The sequence below is a fragment of the Gorilla gorilla genome, chromosome 14, assembly GCF_029281585.2.
Source record: "Gorilla gorilla gorilla isolate KB3781 chromosome 14, NHGRI_mGorGor1-v2.1_pri, whole genome shotgun sequence".
In the NCBI taxonomy this organism is placed as follows: Eukaryota; Metazoa; Chordata; class Mammalia; order Primates; family Hominidae; genus Gorilla; species Gorilla gorilla.
Genome location: NC_073238.2, coordinates 46374177 through 46401546, shown reverse-complemented (window position 1 = coordinate 46401546; position 27370 = coordinate 46374177). Strand labels below are relative to the sequence as shown.

The following is a 27370-nucleotide window of genomic DNA, read 5'->3' as shown; positions in this document are numbered from 1 at the left end:
AAGGAAAAACAGGAGGGAGTGAGGTAGCATAGTAGCTATCCAGGGAGAGGACTGTTTGTTTCATTATCCTAGAGGCTTTCTTTATTGTCCACTGGGGGATAGGAAACAGTGATGTGGGCCCTGAGAGGTGGGACATAGAAAATAAGATGCCTTACATAAAGTCTGGTCCTAAACAATGGACTAGGGAAAAATCTATGCACCATTAAAAGAAGATGAAACGATGTTCCCAGTGGTCTCTGGTTGAGTTCTATGTAAAATAACAAGAAAAAAAAATTCACATCCAAGAATTTGAAACCACAGGCCAAAGTCTTACAAGTTTGAGATATACAGTTGTGTCACCTTCTAGGTGCAGAAAGTAACCAGATATTTGGCCCCAGACAGCAATAACTCTGGGCAACAGAAGGGGCAAAAGCAAAACCGTGCTGGAGAAACACTCCCACAACCGTGGATGCAAGGAAAACTCACAGAAAAAGAGGCTCAATGAAAGAATTCACAACAAAAAATTTCAAAGTACATAAAAAGAAATCCATCATGGGCAAGAATTAGCAGGCACAACAAACAGAAGAGTTAGCAGACACAACAAGTAGTGTTATAACGGAACAATAAAGACACATTCAAGGTGATTGAAGACATAAAAGCAAAGTTGTAATCTTAAAAAAGAAACAAAATACAATGAAAATAAGAAGTCTAAGTAGACTTTCAAAGAGAACTAAATAGCACTTCCAGGAATAAAAAATATAGTCATCAAAATTAAAATTCTCAATAGGTAGGTAAAACAGATTATATAGCCTAAGAGAACATTAATGAATTGGAAGACAGATCTGAAAAAACTACTCAGAATGCAGAAGAGACAAAGAGGTAGAATAATAAAAGATGGGTAAAAAGATATGCAATGTAGCATAAGAAAGTCCAATTTACATAAAATAGAAGTACCAGAAAAAGAGAAGAGGGAAAATGGAAAAATGATGACATTCATATAATTAATAGTTAAGAGTTTTCCAGAATTGATGAAAAGATATAAATCCTCAATTTAAGAAGCACAAGAGTCTCAAACAAGAAAATAAAAATAAATGCACATCCAAACACAGTGTAGTGAAACTTCAGAATACCAAAGACAAAGAAAAAAACTATAAAAGTAAACGGAAAAAAGTAAAGAACCCACAAAGAAATAACAAATTCACTGCAGACTTTTCAACAGCAATGATAAGGCAACACAGTGAAATAAAGATTCAAATGTCAGAGGGAGAATGAATTTCAACTTAGAATTCTATTCCCAGCTGAACCATCACTGATAAATGAGGGAGAAATAAAGACATTCAGATGAACAAGACTGAGTAATTTACCACCCACTGATTCTTACTTAAAGAATTGAAAAAGATTCACTTTGGGAAGAAGAAAACTGAGTTCAGAGGGAAGGAGGAGGATGCAAGAAGGAATTGTATCCATTATTTATTTTCTGCAGTTTTTATCTTTTGAAATAAAAATATAAAAGAGACACAGATGACCCATTAGCTTGTTTAGAACACTTTGCTTGGGAAAGGTGAAATAATGATAAGACTGGACAAGAACAAATGCTATTAAATGTCCCCATGAAGCAATAAAAATAGAATGAAATTATTGACTTATCCATAAATATTCATGAATATGACCTGAGCATCTTTTGGGTACAAAGAGCCATTCTGCAGAACAAGAGAAAGATATTTACAAAGAAACGAATCTAAAATTTGTTTTGTGGAACATTTTTATTTCCTGTTTTTTTTTTTTTTAAAGTTGGCTATCTGGATATTGCAAAGTCATAAATAAAACCTTACGCTTTAATTTAAAGTTGTACATAATCTGCTCCACACAAGCTAATGGGTGTGAAATTCCGAGTTAGTCTTTTAAAAATAAAACTGAAAAGTACAGATTCCTGAGTAGTCCCCCAAATAGTAAATCTATACTTCCAAGTTTGTGAAAATTACCTTTGCCATCCCCGTACAAATCGTATTTAGTTAAGAATAATAGAATACCATTTTGTGATTTGATACAAACCCACATAAATTCAGGGTTTTAAAGCATACAATGTCTTTGTAAAAGAAGCTAACTCAACAAGAGAAATAGTAGAGGACATTTAATAGAATTCACCTTAAGTGTACTCTACATACATCAAAAATAACACCTCTTGTTGCAGCTACAGGACAAAATGCCAAATGCACATTCACACTTCTAGAATCAGCTGACAAGCCTCTGAATCCGTTCACATTTGCTGGCCTACAAGTAGGCAAAAATAAGGACAGAAAATTACTAAGCATTTTTCAGCAGAGAAGAAAAGAATATGACACAGAAGCTTACATTTCTGCCAAAAAATCAAGGGGGAATAAAAAGGCCAGAGGTAGTGGCTTACGCCTGTAATCCCAGCACTTTGGGAGGCCACGACGGGAGGATCACCTGAGGTTATGAGTTCGAGACCAGGCTGGCCAACATGGTGAAACTCTGTCTCTACTAAAAATATAAAAATTAGCTGGGTGTGGTGGCACACGCTTATAGTCCTAGCTACTAAGGAAGCTGAGGCACAAGAATTAATTGAACCCGGGAAGCCAAGGTTGTGGTGAGCCAAAATTGCGCCATTGCACTGAGGTCTGGGTGATAGAGCAAAAAAGTCTCTTTTTATAAAAAACAATAATACTAAAAACTGATTAGATTCATCTCTTCAGCTAAAAACATCAAGTGTGTCTTGTTGGCCATCAACACCCAGAAGAATCCCTCACTCTAAGCATATAAGGAAGATTTCCTTATGACAAGAACTTACACTTTAAAATTTTTTTCTTGTTTGGGGACATTTTAGTTGTTTCATAGAGAGGAACAAAAATGTCTACTTCTATTAAAAGAATGCTATGGCACATGTACATTTTTCAGATCTAATCCTTATTCCAAGAAGAAAAAACAAACTCCACGCAAACAAATTCCAACCTGAGTTAAGAGGGAAAATGTTAAATCCAAACTATTTCACTTCACAAATTCTTAAAAAACAGTAAACTATTATTTTGGAAACATGGATGGTTGAAAAGGTGTCAGGACCTAGCTGTGTAAGCATCTCTTTGAACTTTTATACAACTTCACAGCTCCTCAGGGAAATTCATTAGGATACACAATTTCAAAGAGACTAGACCTGTCATTTTTGCACTTTTCTAGGGCTACAGGGTGAAATGAATCTTTATTGTGCCTCACCACTCTCTCTTTAAACTGACCCACATCCTCTGAAATGGAGGTAGCTTCCCTCCCTCCACCAGGGGAGGAGTCTGGGCTGCCTCAGTGTCTCTCAAGGGGTTGGAGGCTCCAAGGGTCAGCCCTGTTCTGGGCAATGGGACTTTGGATACTTGAGGTGGCTGACTCAAGTTACAGGAGAGTCCTGTGTTGGTTTAAGAAGTTAGCAACAGTATCTGCAACAGTGCCTCTACATGAAGAGGACCGTGCAAAGACTGACAATAAAGTATAGAGGGGTTCAGATGTGGGTTCTGAAGCCACCTAGTTTGAGTTTAAATCAACACTGTGTGACCTTGAGTATTTACTTAACCTTCTCTGTGCCAACTTTCCCCAAATGTAAGCAGGAAATAAATGCTATCTACCTAAGGTCATTGTGAAGATTAAAGGAGGTAATAAGTTGTGCACAATGCCTAGTACATAGTAAGTACACCACAGATAACAGCTATTATTAGTAGTAAGAGGAGCAGAAACATAAAAACATGAGTGAATGGAAATAAAGGTCCTGCAGTAAGGATGAGTTTAGATGATTTAAACTGTAAAAGCAAGAAACATTTCTCATAATTATGGAAATTCAATAAATGAAGAGAACTTTATGAACAGAATGGATAAATATAACATCCACTGATATAATAAAAATTTTAATGTGCAAAGTTTGTAACTTTCAGGTAAACACACTTAACAAACGTTCTTGAATTCTGATTCCCAAACCTTATGTTGTAATTCTTGTAAGGGTCATTTTTAACAGATGATGTGCATCATCTGTTACATATTTTCAGAGATGTGTACTGCAGGCTTAAGAATATTGTATTTAATTATTTTAAGTTATTATTCTGCAAAGCAAACCTTTGATTATCTTCTTATTGCCCCAGTAACCTCACAGGAGGTACAAAGTCACCCTTCACAGAAACAGCTGCGTCACTCTGAATTCCTTTCCTTTTCTTTTATGGTGTGTGGCCCTGCCAAGGTTAGAAAACAAGTAATCTGAATCTACCAGTTGCGCTTCCTTCCTTCCTGACTGTCCTTTGGAGAGATTCAGTGCTCTTTAGAGTCCTATTAGAGCAATCAATGTAAGGCAGACTCATGCCTGCCTTATTTTCTAGCAGAAGCATCTGCAACTGAAGACACTCACATCCAAGGGCATCATGTGTCTAACGAGGGAACTAAAGGTAAGTAAGTCAAGAATTTATAGTCTTCCAAGTTTTAGAAATGGAAGTGGTATTTCTGAATGACTCATCAAAACACTTTCTCTGACAATATGGTACCAAGGCCTTAACTTCTCAAACTCGAAGTCCACACAGCCACCTGAACAAAATGATTTTTCTTGTCATCTACTTTAAAAACTGGACAAAAGATTTTTGCCATATATATATATGAGATATATATATATATATCACAGAGACTCTGAACACAATTTTTCTGTGATTGATTCTTCTTTGATACTTCTTCTTGTTAAATTACGCTTATTAGTCCAAAATGCAGCAGTGAAGCATGCTACTGAATAGTATTTGCTGAAGATCGTTTTAAAATCCTCAACACTCAAATTGTTTCTCTTAGATCAGGGAACCTAACTATTATCTTTAAAACATTACCTGTGATATTAAAGAACCTTTACAAACCAGAGGAAAAGCAATCCATCTTTTGTTATAGTGTTTAAATCTAGTATATTCAGCATACAGATGAATTTTCAAAGAGGCAGTTTCCACGGCAGGTACTCACCAGGGGCTCTGCCATAATGATACGAATCTTGCGTTCAGCCTGAGTGGTGAAGTTGACAAATAAACTTTTGAGGACATATTCTCCTGGTTTACTGTCTGGGTCCACATTGATGGGTAACATGGTTGGCGGCCCTTTCTCCCTGTGCGTGCCAGAAGCAGGTGGAACTGGAGGCTTGATGTAACCGTTGCCAACGGGAGAAGCTGAAAAACAGAATGAGCATTCTTACTGGCTGATAATAATGTCATAAATATTCAGATGGACTGTGTTAAACCATAAATATCAGGATATGAATCATATCAAGAAAGTCACACTTAATATTATAACCTGGCCTTATTCTTTGGAAATGGTGTCAGAATTTTATTATTCTCATTACACTATGTTTGTGTTATACCATATTTGATCATCTCAAGATTCTAGTCACTACATTGCTTTAGGTAAATTATATTGGAAGCTCATAATATAGCTGATCAATCTTACAATACTTAAGATGTTTTTGGCTTATTTTTTTGGTTCTACGGAAACAGCAGTCCCATTTAGAAAATGGGTAGAAAACATATATGGGAAAAAAAGTGATTTCTTGTCCAGGTTTTCCTCATGGTCAAGAGCTCTCTCTGTGTTCTGTGCTTCATTCTAATAATGGAAAGGACTCTGGGGTCATTCCTTCCAGAAGTCTCCAAGAATCAATTTTCAGAAGCCAAGCTGGCTCTTGCTCCAGAAAGGGATGCACCTCTTGAAAGATACGAGGCTCAGGCAGTGCTCTGTTTGCCGTCCAAGGTTTGGGTTTAACTTTTCACTTTCACCACCCTTTGGCTCAAGTTGAGACACCTCTGTGCTTCCTTTATAAAATATGTTGATTCCCCACTAGTACTATATCTTCAACAGAGTCAGCTATTAAAGCTCCTGATGAGTGGCCTCTGTTCAGAATGCAACAGAGTCAGACACTGTTTTAATTAGATGCTAAACTTTTTTTGAATTCATAAATGCAGTTTCAAGTCTCTACTTTTTACAATACTTTGATATGTTAAATTCTACCACCCCTCCCAAACAAGCCCTTGTAAGATGGTCAGTTATCAATATCCAATGAAAGAAATGTAAGAGCAAGTGGGCTTGGGATAGAGGCATTGGGAATGCTGAGAACAGGAAGTATATAGTTAAACATAAGTATTTAGCTTTGGGTAACTGGATATGGAGATTAAGGGAAAGAGTCAAGTAAAAAGTGGGTTTCCAGTTTGGACACTGGATTGGATATCGAGAGAATGGTGGTGTCATCAATATTAAAGGCTGAACAAAGTTCTTTCTCCATGAAAGTTGGATACTCTTTTCATAACTACAAATAAATGTAAGGCTTCTCTTGCCTTCTTTCTGTCTCAAGCCAAGTTCTGAGGAAGCAATATAATGTTTTGTTTATTTTATTAAATTACAAACATGTCCCCATTGTTACACAGACGACTCTCCCTCACATTTCCTACCCTTCCTCTGTAATTCATTTAACCTGACATAACAGTTGAGGAGCCCCTTACATCTGAACGGTCTTTCCAGATCTCAGCTACCACTAAACTGTAAGACTATGGCCTCGCAATTACAAAAATATAATAAAGTGTCTTGCATATTATCTCGTTTCCTCTCCATTCCCCCTGGCCGCATCCTATCCAGGCCCTTGGAGACCTATGGCTAGATTATCTTAATAACTTCTTTGCGGACATTATTTCATCTGTTTTCCATATCAAACTAATCTTTCTTTTGCATGGCTTTAATCATAACACTTTTCTGCTCAAAACTTTCAATAGCTCTCAATTACCATCATCCAGCCTCAGCACCCTGGCCTGGTTTTGAGGGCCTTTAGTAGTTTGCCTCCACACCCTCACCCAAGTCCTGCTGATGCCCTCATTGGCCTGTGAGCACACTGGCTTCACTTATTCTTCCTTCTTTCTTTTCTGCAGCTCCTTTCCATTCTTTTCTGCCCATCTCTTCCTCCTCTTCTTTCAGAGCCACTTCTAGTCTCATCTCCATAACACCTACCTCCACTAGGCCAGTCCTCACTGATCAGTTTGCTTTACAAGAGTTGAACATTTAACCCAAAATGTTTGGTGTTTTGCTTTGTCGTGTATATCCTACATTACCTATGAAAGGCTCAATAGACTGCTGCTAAGTAAAGTAATTATTGATTGGAGACAACGTTTTTGTCTAGGGTCGGCCCTGTAATTAAACCATATACTCTTCTAGCTATATCTCCTAAAAGTTCCCTATAAGACTGTAGACTCCCAGATGTCATACAAAGTTCTTTGCACAGATAATACTCAATAAATCTCCTTAAATAACGAACTGAAAATGTCCCCTGACTTTATTTCTGCAGGTCTTAAAGGGATTCCTGGGAATAGGAACTACATAAGGAGATGCAATATGTCAGAGTCTTTTAAGAAAGGATGCAGTAGTTGTGATAGAAGAGTCATTAATTAAATGGTACCGCAAGCAGTGCACTAAAAGGCACTATTTATTCCAAAGGGGCATATTGCAAATCAAGTGATGAAAATGAGGTCCTGACCACTCCTCTGCTTCACCTCCTACTTCCCCAGTGCAGGCACCTTGTGGAAGTAGGACACCTCCCCAACACCAGCTTAGAGAAGGACATAATGTCTCAAGATATCTTCCTCAGGTATCAAAGGCATCATGCCACAGAACCAGAGACTGGGATATAAACCTAAAATGTCTATTTGGAGTATGACTTTTTATTATCTTTGGGTTTCCACAGGATTTGATCCATTTCTAGATGACAGCAATAATTGGGTTGATATAATATATACAGTTATTGCAAGACAAGATCCATAATTGCATGACTCTGGGGCCTAAAAGTCTTCACTACAGTGAAAACATTTTCACGAGAGTGACCTCTGACAGTCCTCCTGCAAGGCTGCATTTTGAACTAGAGAGATGAAATTTAGATACCAGAAAACCTCTCAGACAAATCCTCCATTTAAACAGCTGAAGAGCCAATTCACTGCTATCATAAAAAATATTATTCACCTGTACTTCAAAGCCAGACATCTTTGTGAATACAAATGTGATATTGAAAAAGATAAAACTATATGAACAGCCTTACTGAGATGGAACTATCCTAGCCCAGCAGAGCCCTGTACCACAGCAGAAAATGATTCAAGGTGTGGTGTCACTCATCATTCTGAGTTTCAAACACAGATCAGCCTAGGCATCTGGAGATGCATGAAAGTTAATGGGGTAAGTGTACTTGAACTAGGTCCACTTCCAAGTTTCAGTAACCCTCTTCATCCTACCCTAATTAATTCATGGCAAATCCTAGCCTCAGGATAATTTCAAAAGTAAACATTAGGACATGGCACCTTTCAATACTTGAGTTATTTGGTGACAATATAGTGCAGACCAGGAAACTCATGTTCCCCGGTAGTCAAATTTGAGTCACAAAGTCCACACTAGTGTAAATATTAGAGCATTATCATTAGAAAGAAAATCATCAGACCCTCTCACAGCATTTGCTTGCCCTTAATCTATACATAAGATAATTTGTCTAGTTTCTAAATTCACAGTAGTCTGGAAACAGAAAATTACAAGGGAGGGGTGTAACTTCTATGGGTAGAAATGCTAGTAGCAAAAGAAGAAACAAAATTGCATAATTTAGAAAGCTGCCAGAACTTAAAAATGCAGTTGGCTGAATATGACAGTCTCACAAGCTCGAGGGCTTTGACTGCTGTCACAATTTATGTTCATTATGATGACCTTAAGTCTCACAGAAAGGTAAAAAAGGTGGGAAAAAGACTAATATAAATTTCCAAAGGTTTCCATTTCAAAAAGATAAAACTAAAAAAATTTTTGGTGTATAAAAGGGAAAAATTTGCTGCCTCTAAGAATTTAGCTCTCAAGAATTAAATCTATTCCTTCATAGGTCTGATTTTTAACTGAAATTTATTTTTGATTGAAAAAACAAAATAAAACATGGATTCAGTACTAGCCACACTGAGGCCCCATTTTCCAGGTTTGCAAATGCAATGACTGAATCAACTTCTCTCTACCTGGGGTGCTTTCCTTGCTTTTTACCCAGTCCTGCAAGCGAATCCTCCTACCTTTCAGGGTCCAGGTCAGTATGGTCTCCTCCACCTGGCTTGGTCTGGGCCCTGCCTGCCAGTGCCATCCAGCTGCCCCAAGGGTCAGCCTTCTCTTCATGCCAGGTCTCTGGAAATAGGGATCTCTCCCAATGAAAGGATCCTGACAGAATCTTTATCACATCTTCCCCATCCAAATACTTGTTGAAGAAACAATTGTTCCTGGTGCTTAATTTGTTGTATTTAAAACCCCCATTAAAATTTTTTGCATATAATGAATTTTTTAAAATCTGTTTTTATTTATTTTTAATTGTGGTAAAGTAGATAAAATTTACCATCTTAGTCTTTTTCAAGTGTGTGGTTCAGTGGCATCCATGTGATGAATTTTTTAGCTCCAACTCCATCTGCCTTTATTCTCCTTTCCTTCATCCTTTCTATCGCCATATAACAGCTCAATTTCTCTAAAAAGTCATTCAAACCAGTGCTCCTGTGGTGGCGGCTGGTGTGGAGTGGAGGAGAAGAGCATTACTTTTACATATTAATTAGGTTTCTAATTATTGAATCCGTCTGAAATTTGTCTTCTCTTTATATTTTCTCATTTACATTTTAATCTTGGTTTTAACACGTTCTAATTTTTTTCTCCATTGCCTTCTTTTGTCTTAAATGAGTTTTGTTAATGTTCTTTTATTATTTTTATTCCAAATTCTGTTCCTAATTGATTTTGTTGGATGACTTCAGGAAGTGTTTTCCCGTGTTCACTGGGTCTCTATCTTTTATATTAAGCAGGGCCCATTCCTTAAATTATGAGAAGTCTATTTTATACTTTTGGGGCCCATTCATTTTCCGTTTATTAAATCTATTTCGGACTGCGTATCTATTTGGACTGATGATCTTTTTGAACATGACTATTTTTCCCCCAACTTCACTGACTTATAGCTTAATTTTTAGGCTGGCTGCTCTTAGCTGGTTTAAATCTTCAGTACAATTTCCCTAAGTTACCAACATTTCCAGGACAGACTACCCTCCTAACTGTAGCACCAATATAAACACCTCTACAGCTCATAGTTCAGCTACATTTTTATTATAACACTGAAATGAAATGAGCGTCCTCATATAAGAGCCCTAGAGGCTAATGGTGGCATAGATGTTACAGAAAAGCAACTGGTTTTCTCAATCAGATTTTCAGAGAAGTAATACCATCTTTCATTAGAAGCTATTGTTCACTGACTTACTCATTCATTTCAACCAATACTTATTTAATGAGTGACTAGGCTTCAGGCACTGTTCCAGGCACTGGGAAGATACTGGTGAACAAAGTGATAGTTCCTACTCTAATGGAGCTTATGTTGTACCGAGGTGGGGTAACATAATCAGCATTTCATGTGCATATACACACACACACATACACCCGCCCACATACACACAAATACCACACTGTCAGACTACAATAAATTCTAAAAGAACAAGGAAAAATTAAACAGAGTAAGTGGCTAGAGGGACCTGCTCTTCTCTATCTGCCTACAGGCATTCAGGTGCTACAGTCTGGGGCTGCCGCAGGAAGGAATGAACACTGTGTGTATTCTTGGTGTCTAAGAAAATCCAGGCACACATGGCTTGGGCAGAATCTGTTTTCCTGATCCATGCATTTGGCCTGCCCCATATCTGTGTGCCAGTTCCGGTGGAGATGAGAATTTTAACCAGCCTGTGAAGGGCATGAACTAAAATGCCCAATGAGCACACTGCTTTCCCATCTTCCTGTACAAAGTACTCCATTCCTCAGGAAGCAGAGATGTTTGGCCTGCTTTTTCACCAACTTGCAAAGACAGACAAGCACAGAGGTAATTTTTCAAAACACTCATTGCTTTTACTGATGCTCCCATTACTGGAATTTTACCCAGAGTATTTGAAATAAAAAATGGCTTCCTTTTTCTTTTAAGTGCTCCTGGGATTATATGTGGTAACCAAATATTAAAAGTAGTACTCATCCTAGAAAGGTGATCTGATTAAACAACTTAACTTTATAGAGATCAATGTAATCTTATCGTTCAACAAAGGAGTAAATTATGAGATTTCTTTGTTCATGGTTGTACATAAATTATTCTTTCTGCCAGTTCTCAATACTTCATTCATTTTTCAAGTTCTGAAGGCAAACCCTGTTAGTAAACAAGAGCTGGGATCTTTCTTTAGAATCACACTTTCCCTCTCAAATGCCTTTTCTCCTAAGACTTAATTTGTTTACTAGCAGTATAGGAACATTTCATAAAACATAAACAAAGGGTGATGCAGCTTCTTTGCGAACATGTCACTCTGTGTATAGAGCAATAACAAATTGTCCATTAAAGCAAGTATGAGGAAACTTAAGAAATGGCATGTAAAAAGGTACTGCAAATACTCAAATGGCAAGAAACCCTGAAAGTCATGTAAAGTAAATTGGGATAAAAAGAAAAAGAAAACAACCAAACAAGACAGAAAGAATTATTTTCTTCTGAAGAATATTAAGAAATCAAAAATGTTGGGATAAGACAAATCAATAGTTTCAGCAACACAAAAAGATTGCTTAACGAAGTGATAGATGATTCTTAAATAATTACTTATTTTAAAGTGGGCCAAGAAAAGAATATCATGTAAAAAAAATACCGAAAAACAATTTTTGCACTGGAAGAAAAGTATAACCAAAGGCAGGCTTAATTAATTTCTGATTAATTTCCATAAAATTCTGATAATGTGAAATATTCCTCCCATTTTTATGGATTACATACATTCCTCCTTTTACTTACACTTTAATTCTCCTACAGTTCTCACGTTGTGTTCCTTCAAGTTTCAGAATCTACATGATATCTCCAGACGAATTAGTATCTTTAATTCTTAAAATAATCCTAGAAGGCTAATCTCCCTTTTACAGATAAGACCATGCAGATTCAGAGAGGTTAAGGGACTTGTCCAAGGTTACAGAGTGGTCAACTCAGGATCTGACCCATGAATGTGATGACGATATCTTGTGAGCTTCCCATATCTCCCTGTCTTTTATTTTTTAAATATATTTTTGTGTTTTTAAAAAAAATTATTTTATTTTGTTAACAGAAGATCTACTCTCTTACCAAATTTTTAAGTGTATAATATATTATTGTTAGGCTATACATACAATTGTATAGCAGATCACTAGAGCTTATTCATTTTGCTTAACTAAAACTTTATATCCACTGATTAGCAACTCCCAATTTCCCTGTCCCCCTGCCCCAGGCAACCACCATTCTGTTTGGGTTCCATGAATCTACCCATTTTAGATACCGCATATACGTAGAATCATGCTTGTATATTTAGAAAAGCCCACCGTCTCAGCCCAAAATCTCCTTAAGATGATAAGCAACTTCAGCAAAGTCTCAGGATACAAAATCAGTGTGCAAAAATCACAAGCATTCCTATATACCAATAACAGACAAACAGAGAGCCAAATCATGAGTGAACTCCCAGTCACAATTGCTACAAAGAGAATAAAATACCTAGGAATCCAACTTACAAGGGATGTGAAGGACCTCTTCAAGGAGAACTACAAATCACTGCTCAATGAAATAAAAGAGGACACAAACAAATGGAAGAACATTCAATGCGCATGGATAGGAAGAATCAATATCCATGAAAATGGCCATATTGCACAAGGTAATTTATAGATTCAATGTCATCCCCATCAAGCTACCAATGAGTTTCTTCACAGAATTGGAAAAAACTACTTTAAAGTTCATATGAAACCAAAAAAGAGCCCACATAGCCGAGACAATCCTAAGCAAAAAGAACAAAGCTGGAGGCATGTTACCTAACTTCAAACTATATTACAAGGCTACAGTAACCAAAACATCATGGTACTGGTACCAAAATAGATATATAGACCAATGGAACAGAACAGAGGCCTCAGAAATAACAACACACATCTACAACCATCTGATCTTTGACAAACCTGACAAAAACAAGAAATGGGGAAAGGATTCCCTATTTAATAAATGGTGCTGGGAAAACTGGCTAGCCATATGTAGAAAGCTGAAACTGGATTCCTTCCTTACACCTTATACAAAAATTAATTCAAGATGGATTAAAGACTTAAATGTAAGACCTAACACCATAAAAACCCTAGAAGAAAATCTAGGCAATACCATTAAGGACATAGGCATGGGCAAAGACTTCATGACTAAAACACCAAAAGTAATGGCAACAAAAGCCAAAATAGACAAATGGGATCTAATTAAACTAAAGAGTTTCTGCACAGCAAAAGAAACTATCAGAGTAAACAGGCAACCTACAGAATAGGACAAAATTTTTGCAATCTACCCATCTGACAAACGGCTAATATCCAGAATCTACAAAGAACTTAAACAAACTTACAAGAAAAAAACACACAACCCCATCAAAAAGTGGGCAAAGGATATGAACAGACACGTCTCAAAAGAAGACATTTATGTGGCCAACAGACGTGAAAAAATGCTCATCATCACTGGTCATCAGAGAAATACAAATCAAAACCATAATGAGATACCATCTCATGCCAGTTAGAATGGCAATCATTAAAAAGTCAGGAAACAACAGATGCTGGAGAGGATGTGGAGAAATAGGAACGCTTTTACATTGTTGGTGGGACTGTAAATTAATTCAACCATTTGGAAGAAAGACAGTGTGGCGATTCCTCAGGGATCTAGAACTAGAAATACCATTTGACCCAGCAATCCGATGACTGGGTATATACCCAAAGGATTATAAATCATGCTGCTATAAAGACACATGCACACGTATGGTTACTGTGGCACTATTCACAATAGCAAAGACTTAGAACCAACCCAAATGTCCATCAATGATAGACTGGATTAAGAAAATGTGGCACATATACACCATGGAATACTATGCAGCCACAAAAAAGGATGAGTTCATGTCCTTTGCAGGGACATGGATGACGGTGGAAACCATCATTCTAAGCAAACTATCACAAGGACAGAAAACCAAACACTGCATGTTCTCACTCATAGGTGGGAATTGAACAATGAGAACACACGGACACAGGGCAGGGAACATCACACACCGGGGCCTCTCGGTGGGTGGGGGGCTGGGGGAGGGATAGCATTAGGAGAAATACCTAATGTAAATGACGAGTTGATGGGTGCAGCAAACCAACATGGCGCATGTATACCTATGTAACAAACCTGCACGTTGTGCACATGTACCCTAGAACTTAAAGTATAATAAAAAAAATTAGTGGAATCATGCAATATTTGTCCTTGTGTGACTGGTTTACTTCACTTAGCATAATGTCTTCAAAGTTCATCTGTGTTGTTGCATATGGCAGGATTTCCTTCCTTGTTAAGGCTGAATAATATTCCATTGTATGTATATACCACAGTTTCTGTATCCATTCCTCATTCGCTGTGGTATCACACCATTCCCAGACTGTCTTTTAAAACAAATCAGCTGCCTATGTCGAAGACTGTCCCCTTACCCATAGGTTTTGCTCTGGTGTAAGCTAGTTTTGGGACTTCAGGGTATGACAAAATACAACATAAACGTTGTAATTTGGAGAATGGGGTTTCCTATGATTAGAATAGTTGTATACTTTCCGGAAAGACTAATATATCCTTAGGCCATGAAGGTCTCTCCCCCTGTGTTCTCTGCCCTTGTGAATGAAAATGCACTTTTTAGCCATTAGAGGGACTTTGGGAAAGACTAGGAGTACAAAAAAGAATTGAACATATGGGCCAGGCTCAGTGGCTCATGCCTGTAATCCCAGCACCTTGGGAGGTCGAGACGGGTGGATCACGAGGTCAGGAGATCGAGACCATCCTGGCTAACACAGTGAAACCCCCTCTCTACTAAAAATACAAAAAAATAGCCCGGTGTGGTTGTGGGCGCTTCTAGTCCCAGCTACTTGGGAGGCTGAGGCAGGAGAATGGGCGTGAACCCGGGAGGCGGAGCTTGCAGTTAGCCGAGAACAGGCCACTGCGCTCCAGCCTGGAGGCGACAGAGCGAGACTCCGTCTCAAAAAAAAAAAAAAAAAAAAAAAAAGAATTGAACATGGAGGAACCATAAAAATATATGAGATCTGATGAATGACACACATACCTTAGAAAGACCTAAAGACTATTCTTTCCTAGATATGTTGATGATATAAATTTTAACTGCCTGTTATCCTAACAAGGAGCAAGTCTACTTGAAGGCACAGTTCTTTGCTTACTTCAGTCTATGTTCTCTCAAAACCATTTTTGTCTCTGGTCTCCCCAGACTGAATACCTTGGAGAGAGTGAAGCAGTTCAATAAAGAGAAAGTTAGCATCAAGCGTCTGCCCTGTTTTCTTTTCTGTCTTCTTCTGCCTTCCAGTATTTTATCTGAGAGAAATGACAGTAACACTTCAGTGATTTCCTTTATAAATGTCTGTCATCTGCTAAGATGCAATTACATGGACGTTCCCCTGATTTTCAAAGTAGGTACTGTCATCAGAGCCTGAAAGAATGTCTGCCAAGATCCGTGCGCAAAGGAAGATGAGGTTACATTGACATTTCAAGGTCCTTTCTCACCAAAAGGATATCGAATAACCTGCTAGAGGCAGGATAATCCTGAATTTCAACTTCCTTTCTCTCCCTAAGAGAAGTGACCAACTGCTCTCATTCAGGTGTCCTTTGCTGGCTCTCCTCCCTTTTTTCATTTTCTTCTCTTTTCTAATTTCTTCTTCTGCTTGCTCATTTTATGCCGCAAAATATCATTAATGTGAACTCTACAAATTCAAAATGTGTAGATTATTTGGACAAGACCTTGAATTTTTAAATCTTAACTTCAAAAAAACATCTGCTGACTTACAATTTGAATTATTGGTGCTCAGTCTTTAGCACATCACAGTCACCTGAAAGGCTGGACACCTCTTACCCCAATTCAGTGTCAGAGTCTGGGGTGAGACTGGAGAGTCTGCATTTCTAACCAGTCCCCAGGTGATGCTGGTGCTGCTGCCCTGGGACCACACACTGACACCACTGATGGAAATAAATAGGAAGGAAAAGGAGGGCAATTTAATCAGTTAATAAAATTGTTTCTAATCTTATCTGCCTATAGAAAAACTGATATGCTTCATTAACTCCAACAAAGTTAACATTTTGTAGGTAAAATATAGTGGAAAGAACACTGAACTCAGAGTCCAAGGTCTAAGCTCTAATGTGGCTCTCAGTGACCTTGGGGAAGGAACTTGGACCAACTGGGCTTCAGCGTCCTTACCTGTTATTCTTAAAGAGTCTAGGTTAGATTGTCCTTTCAACCTCTACTATTCTATGAAATATAAAAGTATGCACTGAAAATGTATGAAAACATCATTTGTTCAAAATCTCTGCAGTTCAAACATTTAACAATTAACACTTGCCTTCCCTTAAATTATATGAATTAGGGAGATTCTATCATCTATCCTCTCTAAAGAGTAAAGCTTGACAAATAACCCTGACCTTTCCAGTTGTATCTTCACTTCTCTGGTTTCATTAAATTTTAAGCCTGGAAACTCCCTAAACTGCAGGCAGACAGTGGGGAAGCCTGTCTTTACTCCTACCTGTAAACTCAAGACTTTTATTAACATTAAGAAAAAAAAAACGTACTGAAAGTCTGACTTGTGTCTAACCTAACCCCGCATTAGGCCTAGTCTCTGTTCTGGGCCACAGAGTAGGTGGACACTGTGGAATAGGTGGCATTTGACCCAGGTATTAAAGGATAGGTAGGATTCTGATAGGTAGGGAAGAGAAAGCGGCAACTTGGGCAAATGGAATGGCATGGCAGGTACAGAGAGGCATCTGCCAAGTGTCTCTTCTTACCCCCTCCTCCTGTCACCCTCCTACTACACATCCCTGGTCTTAGTATATCTGTTCAAATTTGTCTTCACCAAGGAACTGCAGAGTCCTCAAAAACAACACTATCTCTTGTCTTTATCACCAGCACTTAGCACCGTGCATGGCACAATTAAGTAAATAACTGTGCTCACTTAATATTTGTGGACCTGAACCCAACCAATTCTATAATACAGTATTTGCTAGATGAAATAAAGAAGAGCATATATGAAAAACTTAATAAACTCTTAAGTCCTGTAAAAGTGTAGGTTTTAAAATACTTATTAGCATTAGAACTAAGGTCTTAAATGGCAAACCAGTGAATGTGAACTTTATTTTGAGGGCCACTGGGAGCCAGTGGGTTTCTGGAAAGAATGCTGATCTCATGTTGCTGCGTAAATTGGGAGAAAAAGCGGCTGCTTGGAAGGACAACACAAACTAAAAGATGGCTGCACCTACCATGAGAAAACTAATGAAGGCAGGAACCTGTCTGGTGCCTGTTAAAACAGAAAAAAAGATCCTACATCTTACACAAACAGACCTGCACTTGTTATGGTGATTAAGGTGCTGAAGAAGTGGCTTTAGAACACTGACTCTAGAAGCTTTCTCAAAATCCCCAACCTGTGGCAATACATTGGTCAGAGTTCTTGTACCTACACACTGAAAACTGTTAGGGATGTATACCTGGGAGTGACACAGTTCTATTCTATCATAGTAATGGAACAGAAATGACTTTGGAGTATAACCTATGACCAGGGGGAACCATATATTGCCCTGTGACCACATTCATCATGCTTTCAAAACATTAGAGCTAATGTGCATTCACAAGAGACAATGCAGATACAGAACAAGTTAATGTTACCACCAGAAGGAAGCAAAATAGCTAATCCAGAAGTAGGTTCATTCTATAGGAAAACTGTACCAGTTTCTACAGGCCAAGGGAAGAGATAAAACAACCAAATGTAATACGTGGACCTTGTTTGAACCCCAATTTAAGCAAACCAATTGTTAAAAGACCTTTTAGGATTATAAAAAACTTGAGTATGGACTGGATATTAGGTGATAGCAAAGAATTACGGTCAGTTTTGTTAGATGTGATAATAGTATTGTGGGTAGATGAGAAAATATCTATATTTCCTAGAATGCATACTGATTATATGGGGTTCAATGAAATGATGTCTATATTTGATTCATAATACTTTAACAAAGAGAAACAAGGGCTGGGCACGTTATCTTATGCCTCTAACCCCAGCATTTTGGGAGGCCTAGACAGGACGATCACTTGAGGCCAAGAGTTTGTAAACAGCCTGGGCAACACAGTGAGACCCCATCTCTATCAAAAAAAAAAATTTAAAGGTTAGCTGAGCATGGTAGCACACATCTGCAGTCTTAGCTACTGGGAGGCTGAGACGGGAGGGTCACTTGAGCCCAGGAATTCAAGACTGCAGTGAGCTATGATTGCGCCACTGCACTCCAGCCTGGGCAACAGAGTGAGACTCTCTCTAAAAAAATTATTTTGGTCGGGCGCCATGGCTCATGCTTGTAATCCTAGCACTTTGAGAGGCCAAGACAGGAGGATTGCTTGAGCTCAAGCAAGGAGTTCAAGACCAGCCTAGGGAACATGGTGAAACCCCATCTCTACTAAAATACAAAAAATCAGTCAGGCGTGGTGGTGGGCACCTGTAATCCCATCTACTCAGGAGGCTGAGGCATGAGAATTGCTTGAACCCGGGAGGTGGAGGTCTCAGTGAGCTGAGATTGTGCCACTGCACTCCAGCCTGGGCAATGGAGTAAAACTCTGTCTCAAAAAAAATTTTTTTTTTAATTAGAGTGAAAGAATAAAGGTACAAATAAACCAAACATGAGTAAATATTGATAACTGTAGAATTTGAGTGATGGCAATATGTTACATATTATCCTAATTTTTTCTCCTTTTGGGTTTAACACTTCATAATAAATGTTTTTTAAAAGATAAGACTCATTTATAAAAAGTTTCCTATATTTTACCATGGCAATAATAAAGGAATGCCATCTTAGAACCTCAATTTGAAAAATAAATTACTATATTAAAGAATTGAACACCATCTGTAATTCAGGTTCGATCACATAGGTTTGAGTAACTGAACTGTCTGCATAACTGAATGTTGGCCTGAGTATTTACAGGCATAACACACAGCAAGGATGAGTGGAGGTGTCATTTACATAGGCATCTTTTATCATATGACATGATTACGGCCCTTTCAGAACTATTTTCACCTCAAAAGACTATAAGTGTGATCAATTAATCAAATCATTAAATAAAGAATTTTCATTAAGACCTTAGTATAAGGCATTCTGCAAAGTTCTGTGGAGAATATGAAGATAGATTCAAAAAGACAGCTTGGAAGATTTTTAAAGTTTAATCTATTCAGTCACAGTATGCCACTAGGTTGAACAGCCAAAGGTTGAACAGCCAGGTTGAACAGCCAATGGATTAGCACACGAATTTAGGAGAGTATTCATTCACTAATTTGTTCATTTATTCACATATTGACTATTTACTGAAGGCCCAGTGTACTTGGGGTATTGGGCTATCTGCTGGGGGAACAAAATAGGCATGGCTCGTAGCTTCACACAGCTGACAGTGTGCAGGGAGAGAGGCATGATAGAATAAAAACACACAGGACTATAATTGCAAAGTGAGAAGTGCTACAACGGCTGCTGCAGGAGAGATGCAGGGGGACATATCGGGATTGTGGGGGTTGGGGCAGGACTTTGGGATAGTGACACTTAAGCTGAGAACTAGAAATAACTGATGATAGAGACAGTCAGGGAAACCTTCAAAGTGGAAGAGAACTGGGGCAGAGGGGTTGTAGGAATTTATGAATGGTGGGGGGAATGTCGTGATGGCTCACATGCTCACTTCCTTCTAGGATTATGAGAGTCTGGTCTGGCCAGCCACTCCTTGGTACTCCCCTCTGCTAACAGTTTGTATCATCTTTACTATCATCCAGGGTTCTGGCTGCCTCTTGACATACTACGACATATTATATACGCATTTCCTATCTGTCTCCCCCGCTACACTTAACTGCAACAAGGGCAAGGAATTTGCTTTATTCGTCCTGTAGCATCACCTTCTAGCACAGTACTAGGCTTAATATCAAGTACTCAACAAATACTTAACTGCTTTAAGGAGTAAGGAAGTGTTAAGATGTACAAGGTCATGCATTGTCTCCAGCTTAGAAACCTTACATTCAACCCAAGACTCGCATCAGAACTACCAGAAGAGCTCTTTCTGCAACAAAGCAATACTCTGACAAATAAAGCACCAATATGCTCAGGAGTAGAACAGTATGTCAAGGATGACAGTATGTCATTTCTGCTGAGAACGTGACTAAGGGTATATTGTGAATGCCTAGCTGTTGGAATCTTTAAAGCAGAGTTTGTTAAAGTGCAGGTTGTGGCCTGTTACTGGATCATGAAAACAATTTAGTGGGTGCTGACCAGCCTGATTTTGATGAAATAGAACAGAAAACAGGAGAAGAGAAAAATAGCAGATTGGTGGCATCCTGCACAGTGAGGAGGGAAGCACTGTTTCACAAAGCTGTTGTTTTCAGACTCTGTCTGTGTCTACAGATATGTATGTGTGTGAGTTCTGGGTCACAATGCAAAGTGTGTTTCTTACTGTGGGTCATGGTCAAAAGGCTCTGGAGGCTAAGGAGCTAGCAGTATTTCCCATACTGTTACCTGGGCATTAGACTGAGCCCTGCCAGAAACGACAAACCAGCTTCTTGAGCTATTTTATTAGAATCATATTTAAGTCAAACACCAAGGGCAAGAGAAGAACACCATGGTGATGTTTTCTGCAGCTGAATTGGCAAGTGCATTACACAGGGACCCAACATAAAGGGACACTGAAGTCTACGCAGACTGGACGTGGTGGGGGGTCTGCCAAAGACAGTGTCAGCAACTGCCATCTTTTGACAAATAAACATCGCAAATTAAAGTTATAGCTGTTCCCCTCCAGGGTCCCCATGGGGATTACATGATGCAGAGGGTGACTTGAAGGACAGTCTAATCTTACAGGTGTCTTTGTTAATATAATATGCATTATACTATAAAATTATATACCTATACACAAGTACAATATACATTATAGTATGCATTCTATTATAAAATATATACACATACATATGTATATACTAATATACATATGCATATATATATATGCATTATAAAATATATGTGATGGTATACATTTCCATTATAAAATATATATGGTAACTATATACAGCTCCAAGATCTATATATAGCAAGCAAAGGGCTTCTAGTACAGTGTTTACAACAGAAGCTCAATAAACATTTATTCAGTGACGAGCTAAGTGAACAAGCGAAATATTTTTCAGTCTTGTTGGTGTTTGATTTTATCAACATGTAAATATTTATTAAATTCTTGGCTCATATGGGCTTATTCATTTAGATACCAGCTCATTTAAAAAATATTTTAGGTTTTATTAAATTCTTAGTTATGGAAATGTACAAAGACGTAAAATTCACTTAATACATGCTCACCAGAAATTTATAATCTAAGATGGTAATAAATCTACCAATTCACAGAAGCAGATTAGTTGTTTCTGATGCCTTTATAGTAAAGTTTAATACCTAAAACTTTATTAACTGTACTATAAAGTTAACTTCACTATAAACCTTATCATGAGCAAGAAAGGCAATGAGTGAAAAAGGAGTCAACATGTTCATGAGACTGTGGGAGTGGTCTGTTCAGCCAAAATACACTAATGGTCAGTAACATCCTCAAGGGATAACATACAATAGAAATATTTAGCATTTCATATGAGTCCTATAATGATGCAACCTTTTCCAAATACCTGAAACCATAAATTTAATCATTTATCTTGTATGCTTGTTATACACTAAAAAAAAATTCCTTGGGAGGAAAAAAAAGTTCCTTAATGCATGCTTTATAAACCACAAAAGTAAGGGGTAAAATAATGACTAACAGGATTTTTTTTTCCTAGAAACAGAAGGCTATCACATGTAAACTTCTAGTAATTTCATTAGAGATAGTGCAGTGGAATAATTAGCAAGCAACTCAATCTCCCAAATCTTTAGTAAACAAAATCTTTCTCCTTGATTAGAGCAATATGTTGTGCCTTTACCACTTACAAGTTAACTTCTCCTACCTTCACTAAATAAAATTAAAGAGCCGATATCCAAAATGCATGTAATTAACTCTGTGTCATGGATGTTTCCTCTCATTAGTTTTTTGGAAATGTTGTACAATATTACTTAAAATTTTATGTTAGAACTAATGTAACTGTGTTATTGTCTGATAAAGGAAAAGCAGTGGCATGCAATTTGGACCCATTTAATGTCAGTTAACATAGGGTGTCCTGTTTTTAAATTTATAAACAAAAAGGAAAAATATTTTATCTTTTACATGTTGAACAAGGCTAAGCCAAAAATGAAGAAAAAAACTGCTTTTAGGCCTACTGCAATGTTTAAAACAAAACAAGTAAGGGCATTAACATTAATATTTAGAAGAAATCAAGCATAAATCCTACTTCTACTATAATATTAAATATGATGCTATTAATTATTTTTCAAATATATACTAGCTGTTTTTACAGAGCAGCAATTTTACTGCAGTGTCATACCAAATCTTTTAGTGAAAGTTAAGTGCACAGAAAAATTCCATTGTATCCTGGCTGCCTGTTCCACAGGCTCGTATACAAAAAGGACATCTTGCCTCCAAAATATAACAATCTCAAATGTAACACCTCAAGCGTTACTCCTGTCTCTGAACAATGGCATTATAAGTAAATCCCTGCATGCAGATGCAACTGCTACCTCCACCCCCATCCGCTGAAACCTTTAGAAGAGTCCTCCCATACTCAGCATTTAACAACCAATTAGCCACTCCACACATATTAACAGCCTTTCATACCTACCAAGCCCTTTTATGAAGCTGATCACACAGGATCGTCTCCAACAAGCAGTTGTAATCTCCATGAGCCTGAAAAGAAACCCAAACTAACAGTCTGGAACAGCTACACAGACCATGTTCCAAAGCCAAAACACATAATGATGGGCTCCATGGTCCTGTTGCTCACTGCCACCATAAGTGTCTCAGCTACAATGCAGGGCCCTTATATTTTTGGCCCCAGGTGTATTTTTAGTCAGGTGCTAAAGACCTACAGTAGAAGACAAACTAAAACAGGCCTTCCGTCCAGGGCAGACTGTTCATACCAATGGGACAATTTTTAGCTGCACAGTAAGACAGTGACCTACAACTCACAGAGTGCCCGTATGTCTATATTTATCCACAAGAACACACTATGCTGACAGATTAGTAAAGCTGCTCAAAGCACTCCAGGAACATGAGCCCGACCCACACAGTTTGCCATAAACAGTCCATGCATAGCAAATACACACGCTGCCCCTGGATCTAACGGGCTGGGGTTGTGTTCCTGTGATTCAAGAAAGGTAGGAGCAAAGATAACACAGGGTGAGTGATAAACTGTTGCTCTGGGAACTAGGGGCTCTTGGCCATGAATACAAACAGCTTTCAACAGCTTATACGCTTACAGACAAAACCAACAGCAGAGAATCTGTATTTGAAGCCAAGAGTCAGCGAGAAACCATACACCCTTAAGGAAAACGAAACACTGAACATCTGTTGACATAACTTGCAAAGAAAAGTGATTGGATTCAAATCTATAGTTACATGATTTTAAAAGACACAGCCTAAACTGACTTGTTAAAAACTTCATTTATAAAACCAAGATGGAGCCAATATTGGAGAATGTTAAGTGTTCTGCCTTCAAAAGAAAACAGGTTTAGGTTAATGAGGTTGAGAAGGAAAATGCAAAGTTACTTAAAAACAAAAGTGTAACAAATTGATCTTTCTATGGGCATTATTTCTGAGAGAAGAATTCTATGAGGGTCAGTGAAAATTTATTTCAGCTGTGAAGAGACCGAAACCCAAGTAATTTTCTATTCTTGATTTACTCAGGGTAAATTGAAGGTTTTCTTTAGCAATATAGGTTGTAATTACAAAACAGCATGGAAGGAGAATTGACTGATGAACTGAAACAATTCACAGGAAGAAAGAAAATGTCCAATTTACCAAAATGAACACTTAAAGTGATTCTGCTGAGCTAAACACCAGCAAAGATGCCCCATGCTACTCCTGCATTTTACACATTCAGGGTTTAGAATGCCTTTGTAGAGTTGACAGAGGTGAATATGTGGTATTTGGTTTACATTTTACTAAAGGAAGTCAAAACCATTAAAAGACAGTAGTGTGCCTATGGAGGTATCTGTGTACAGACAGAAGAGGGTAAAGTCCTTCTCATTCTGTATATAACTAGGAATCCAATGCAGAGTGGAATAATAGACATGGGAGATTCCAAAAGGTGGGAGGGGTGTAAGGGATCAAATACCACCTATTGGGTACAAGGTACACTATTTGGGGGATGGGTACACTGGAAGCCCACACCATTACTACACAATATCACCATGTAACACAACGGCACGTGCACCCCTAAATCTATAACAAAAAAAAGATGAAAGAAAAAGAAAATGGAATTCTGCTTCACTATCTCATTAGTGTAATACTACATTCTCTATAATTTTTTTTTTTTTTTGCTTCCTAAGTTTCTGAGACAGTAGTGCACAAATCTGTGAATGTAATTGTAGAAGTCTACAATTTCTCCTTTTAATTCTGTCAAAAGTGGTCAGGTTCAAATAAATCCATGTTGATCATAAACAAATAAATAAATAAATTGGAGTCCAGACCCAACTGAAAATTTGCACTTTGTCATCCTCAAGTCTCCAGTGCTATTATTAGACTAACCTCTCAAATGATGTGACTGTCATTCAACTAAAAGAACATTACTTAAAACAGACTTGTAGGAATACAAAAAAAAAAGTATCCTCTTCTTTCCTACTTTTTATAGATACTAAGGGAAGTGAAGAGAAAAAAAGGTAGAAAAGGAAGCTAACATTTGAGGGAAGGAGGACTGACCTTGATTCTGATCCTAGGTTAGGCACTTTCCATGTATTATTTCACTAAGTCCTCACAGTAACCTTATAAGGTAAGCATTACCATCTACATTTTAGAGTCAATGAAAAAGAACAAAAATAAGGTTGCTCAGGGTCATTCAAATACAGGTTTATCAGACTCCAGTGTCACTACATTTATTAATTTTTATTCTAGTGCTTTCCTTAATATGATTGAGACTTCTAAACAATGGCAACCTTAGAGTATTTGTCTTTGTATACATTTAAGAGATGCCTCAAATAATGTATACATATTTTTTTTACCCAGATATCCTGCATATCCAAAACATAGCTGAATTCCAGAGTGCAGTCACCTTTGGTGCCCTCCACCTCACCTGACTATCCCCACTTGAAGCCCGTGTTCTCCTATATTAGACATCATCTTGTTCCTCCGTCAAATGTATGTTAAATTAAAAGCTAAAAATCATGGACAGGTGAAGGATCCTAAGGTCAGGCATACTGACAGTGTAAGTGACAGCTGTCAGCTGATGGCTGATATTAATAGAAAAATCAGAGAACAAAAACACAAAGCAGACATAAAACTTAGAAAGTAAAGCAGCCTACAGATATTTTAGTATAGAAAGAGAATGCCTTTCACATTTCAAAAGCCCTGAAGGTATCCATATATTATAAAATCTCTAATAATTAATATTCACTGATGATCCGAATTCATTTAGATGTGGTTAAATTATGATAGCATTTTATGCAACAGATACAGAGACAGTAAAATACTTTTTAGAAAAAAACTGTATTCAAAATTATTAAAATGATTTGCTATTTCCAGGGCTAACCTTCATGATTAGGGGAAGTTTACTTATAGATTGTTGGCTCCCTGATGATTCTAAAAAAAGTCATATATTTTAAACTATATTAATGTAAACTAAATTTAACAAATAAAATAAACTGGATTGTTGACTTAATTGATAGTTTCATAACAACCCTCAAATATTAATCGAATGAATGACTTTAAAGTTGATGCTTCCTTTTTCTTTAACAGTTAATCTAATATTCATAAAAGTTTCCTTTCTGCTTCTGTGTGGCCTGATGGCAAGACGGCAAATTTTTTTTTTTTTTTTTTTTTTTTTTTTGAGACGGAGTCTCGCTTTGTCGCCCAGGCTGGAGTATAGTGGCGCGATCTTGGCTCACTGCAAGCTCCGCCTCCCGGGTTCAGGCCATTCTCCTGCCTCAGCCTCCCGAGTAGCTGGGACTACAGGTGCCCGCCACCACACTCGGCTAATTTTTTGTATTTTTTAGTAGAGACAGGGTTTCACCGTGTTAGTCAGGATGGTCTCCATCTCCTGACCTCGTGATCTGCCCGCCTCAGCCTCCCAAAGTGCTAGCATTACAGGCGTGAGCCACCATGCCCGGCTGACTGCGAATACTTTTAAGTGCAAACGAAAGGTGAACCCAATGCTTCTACCTTCACGGGCTTAGAATCTGCAAGTAAGGAAGTTCCTGAGTGTGTTTAGTTTACCTTGTTGCTTCTGGGAGGACTGTTCTTAGGCTACCGGCCAATAGCTACTTATTAGCATAAAGGTTAGATCATACAACTACTCTCATTAAATGTAGCCTACTAGGCCAGGTGTGGTGGCTCATGCCTATAATTCCAGCCCTTTGGAAGGCCGAGGTGGGTGGATCACCTGAGGTCAGGAGTTTGAGACCAGCCTGGCTAATATGGTGAAACCCTGTCTCTACTAAAAATACAAAATTTAGCTAGGTGTGGTGGCACGTGCCTGTAATCCCAGCTACTGAGGAGGCTGAGGCAGGAGAATCACTTGAAACTGGGAGATAGAAGGTTGCAGTGAGCTGAGATCCTGCCACTGCACTCTAGCCTGGGTGACAGAGTGAGAGTCTGTCTTAAAAAAAAATAAAAATAAAAAAAGTAAAAATAAATGTAACCTACTGGACTCTATCCACCTACTTTATTGTATAGTCTCCCCGCTCTATTTTACTATGGGAAGCAAGAAATAACTTTTGCACATCAACTCAAGAATTTTTTTCCAACTTACAGGAAAAGTCACCATTTAAAATGATCATATTGTAACCCTGCCTATTTCATTCAAAACTCTGAAGTGAGAGGATACACTTGGTGATGATGATTCTTATTTTTTTCATAATTGGTCTTATAAATCCAACATTTCTCTAAACTGAGGTTTTAGAACCTCAGTTTATCAGTGAAATATTTCAGTAATAAAATGGTTACATTTTATTTGTATGAGATACATACATGTTAGTCTTCCTAGAAATTCAGTAAATATAAGAGTTAAAATATTTTCACAGAAATATGGCAATTAACAATAGATGCCAGTGCCAAAAGGATTATGTATTTTCACTATTTTTCAGTGATATAACATAGTACAGAATATATTCATTCACTTGTATTAACAAAACTTTCAGAGACAAGGAGCCTCTGAGGCTGTGTTAAGGGAGGAACCAAATGGAGCACAACAT

At 37.8% G+C, this 27370-nt stretch overlaps 1 protein-coding gene across 5 annotated transcripts in view; it reads right to left on the bottom strand.

The window, feature by feature from the left end:
* Positions 1 to 27370, bottom strand: part of FRY (FRY microtubule binding protein) — a 451440-nt gene that overhangs the window by 215067 nt on the left and 209003 nt on the right. For 4 of the 5 annotated variants that reach the window (XR_008671085.2, XM_055360541.2, XM_055360538.2 and 1 more), the window contains one exon: positions 4960 to 5159. Coding sequence is in view for 4 of the 5 variants with exons in the window: in XM_055360538.2 (XP_055216513.1) it covers positions 4960 to 5159 (200 nt within the window). In the remaining variant the exon portion in view is untranslated. Of the gene's footprint in view, positions 1 to 4959; positions 5160 to 22806; positions 23084 to 27370 lie in introns of those variants that run through there. The other variant, XM_055360539.2, reaches the window with a different exon arrangement.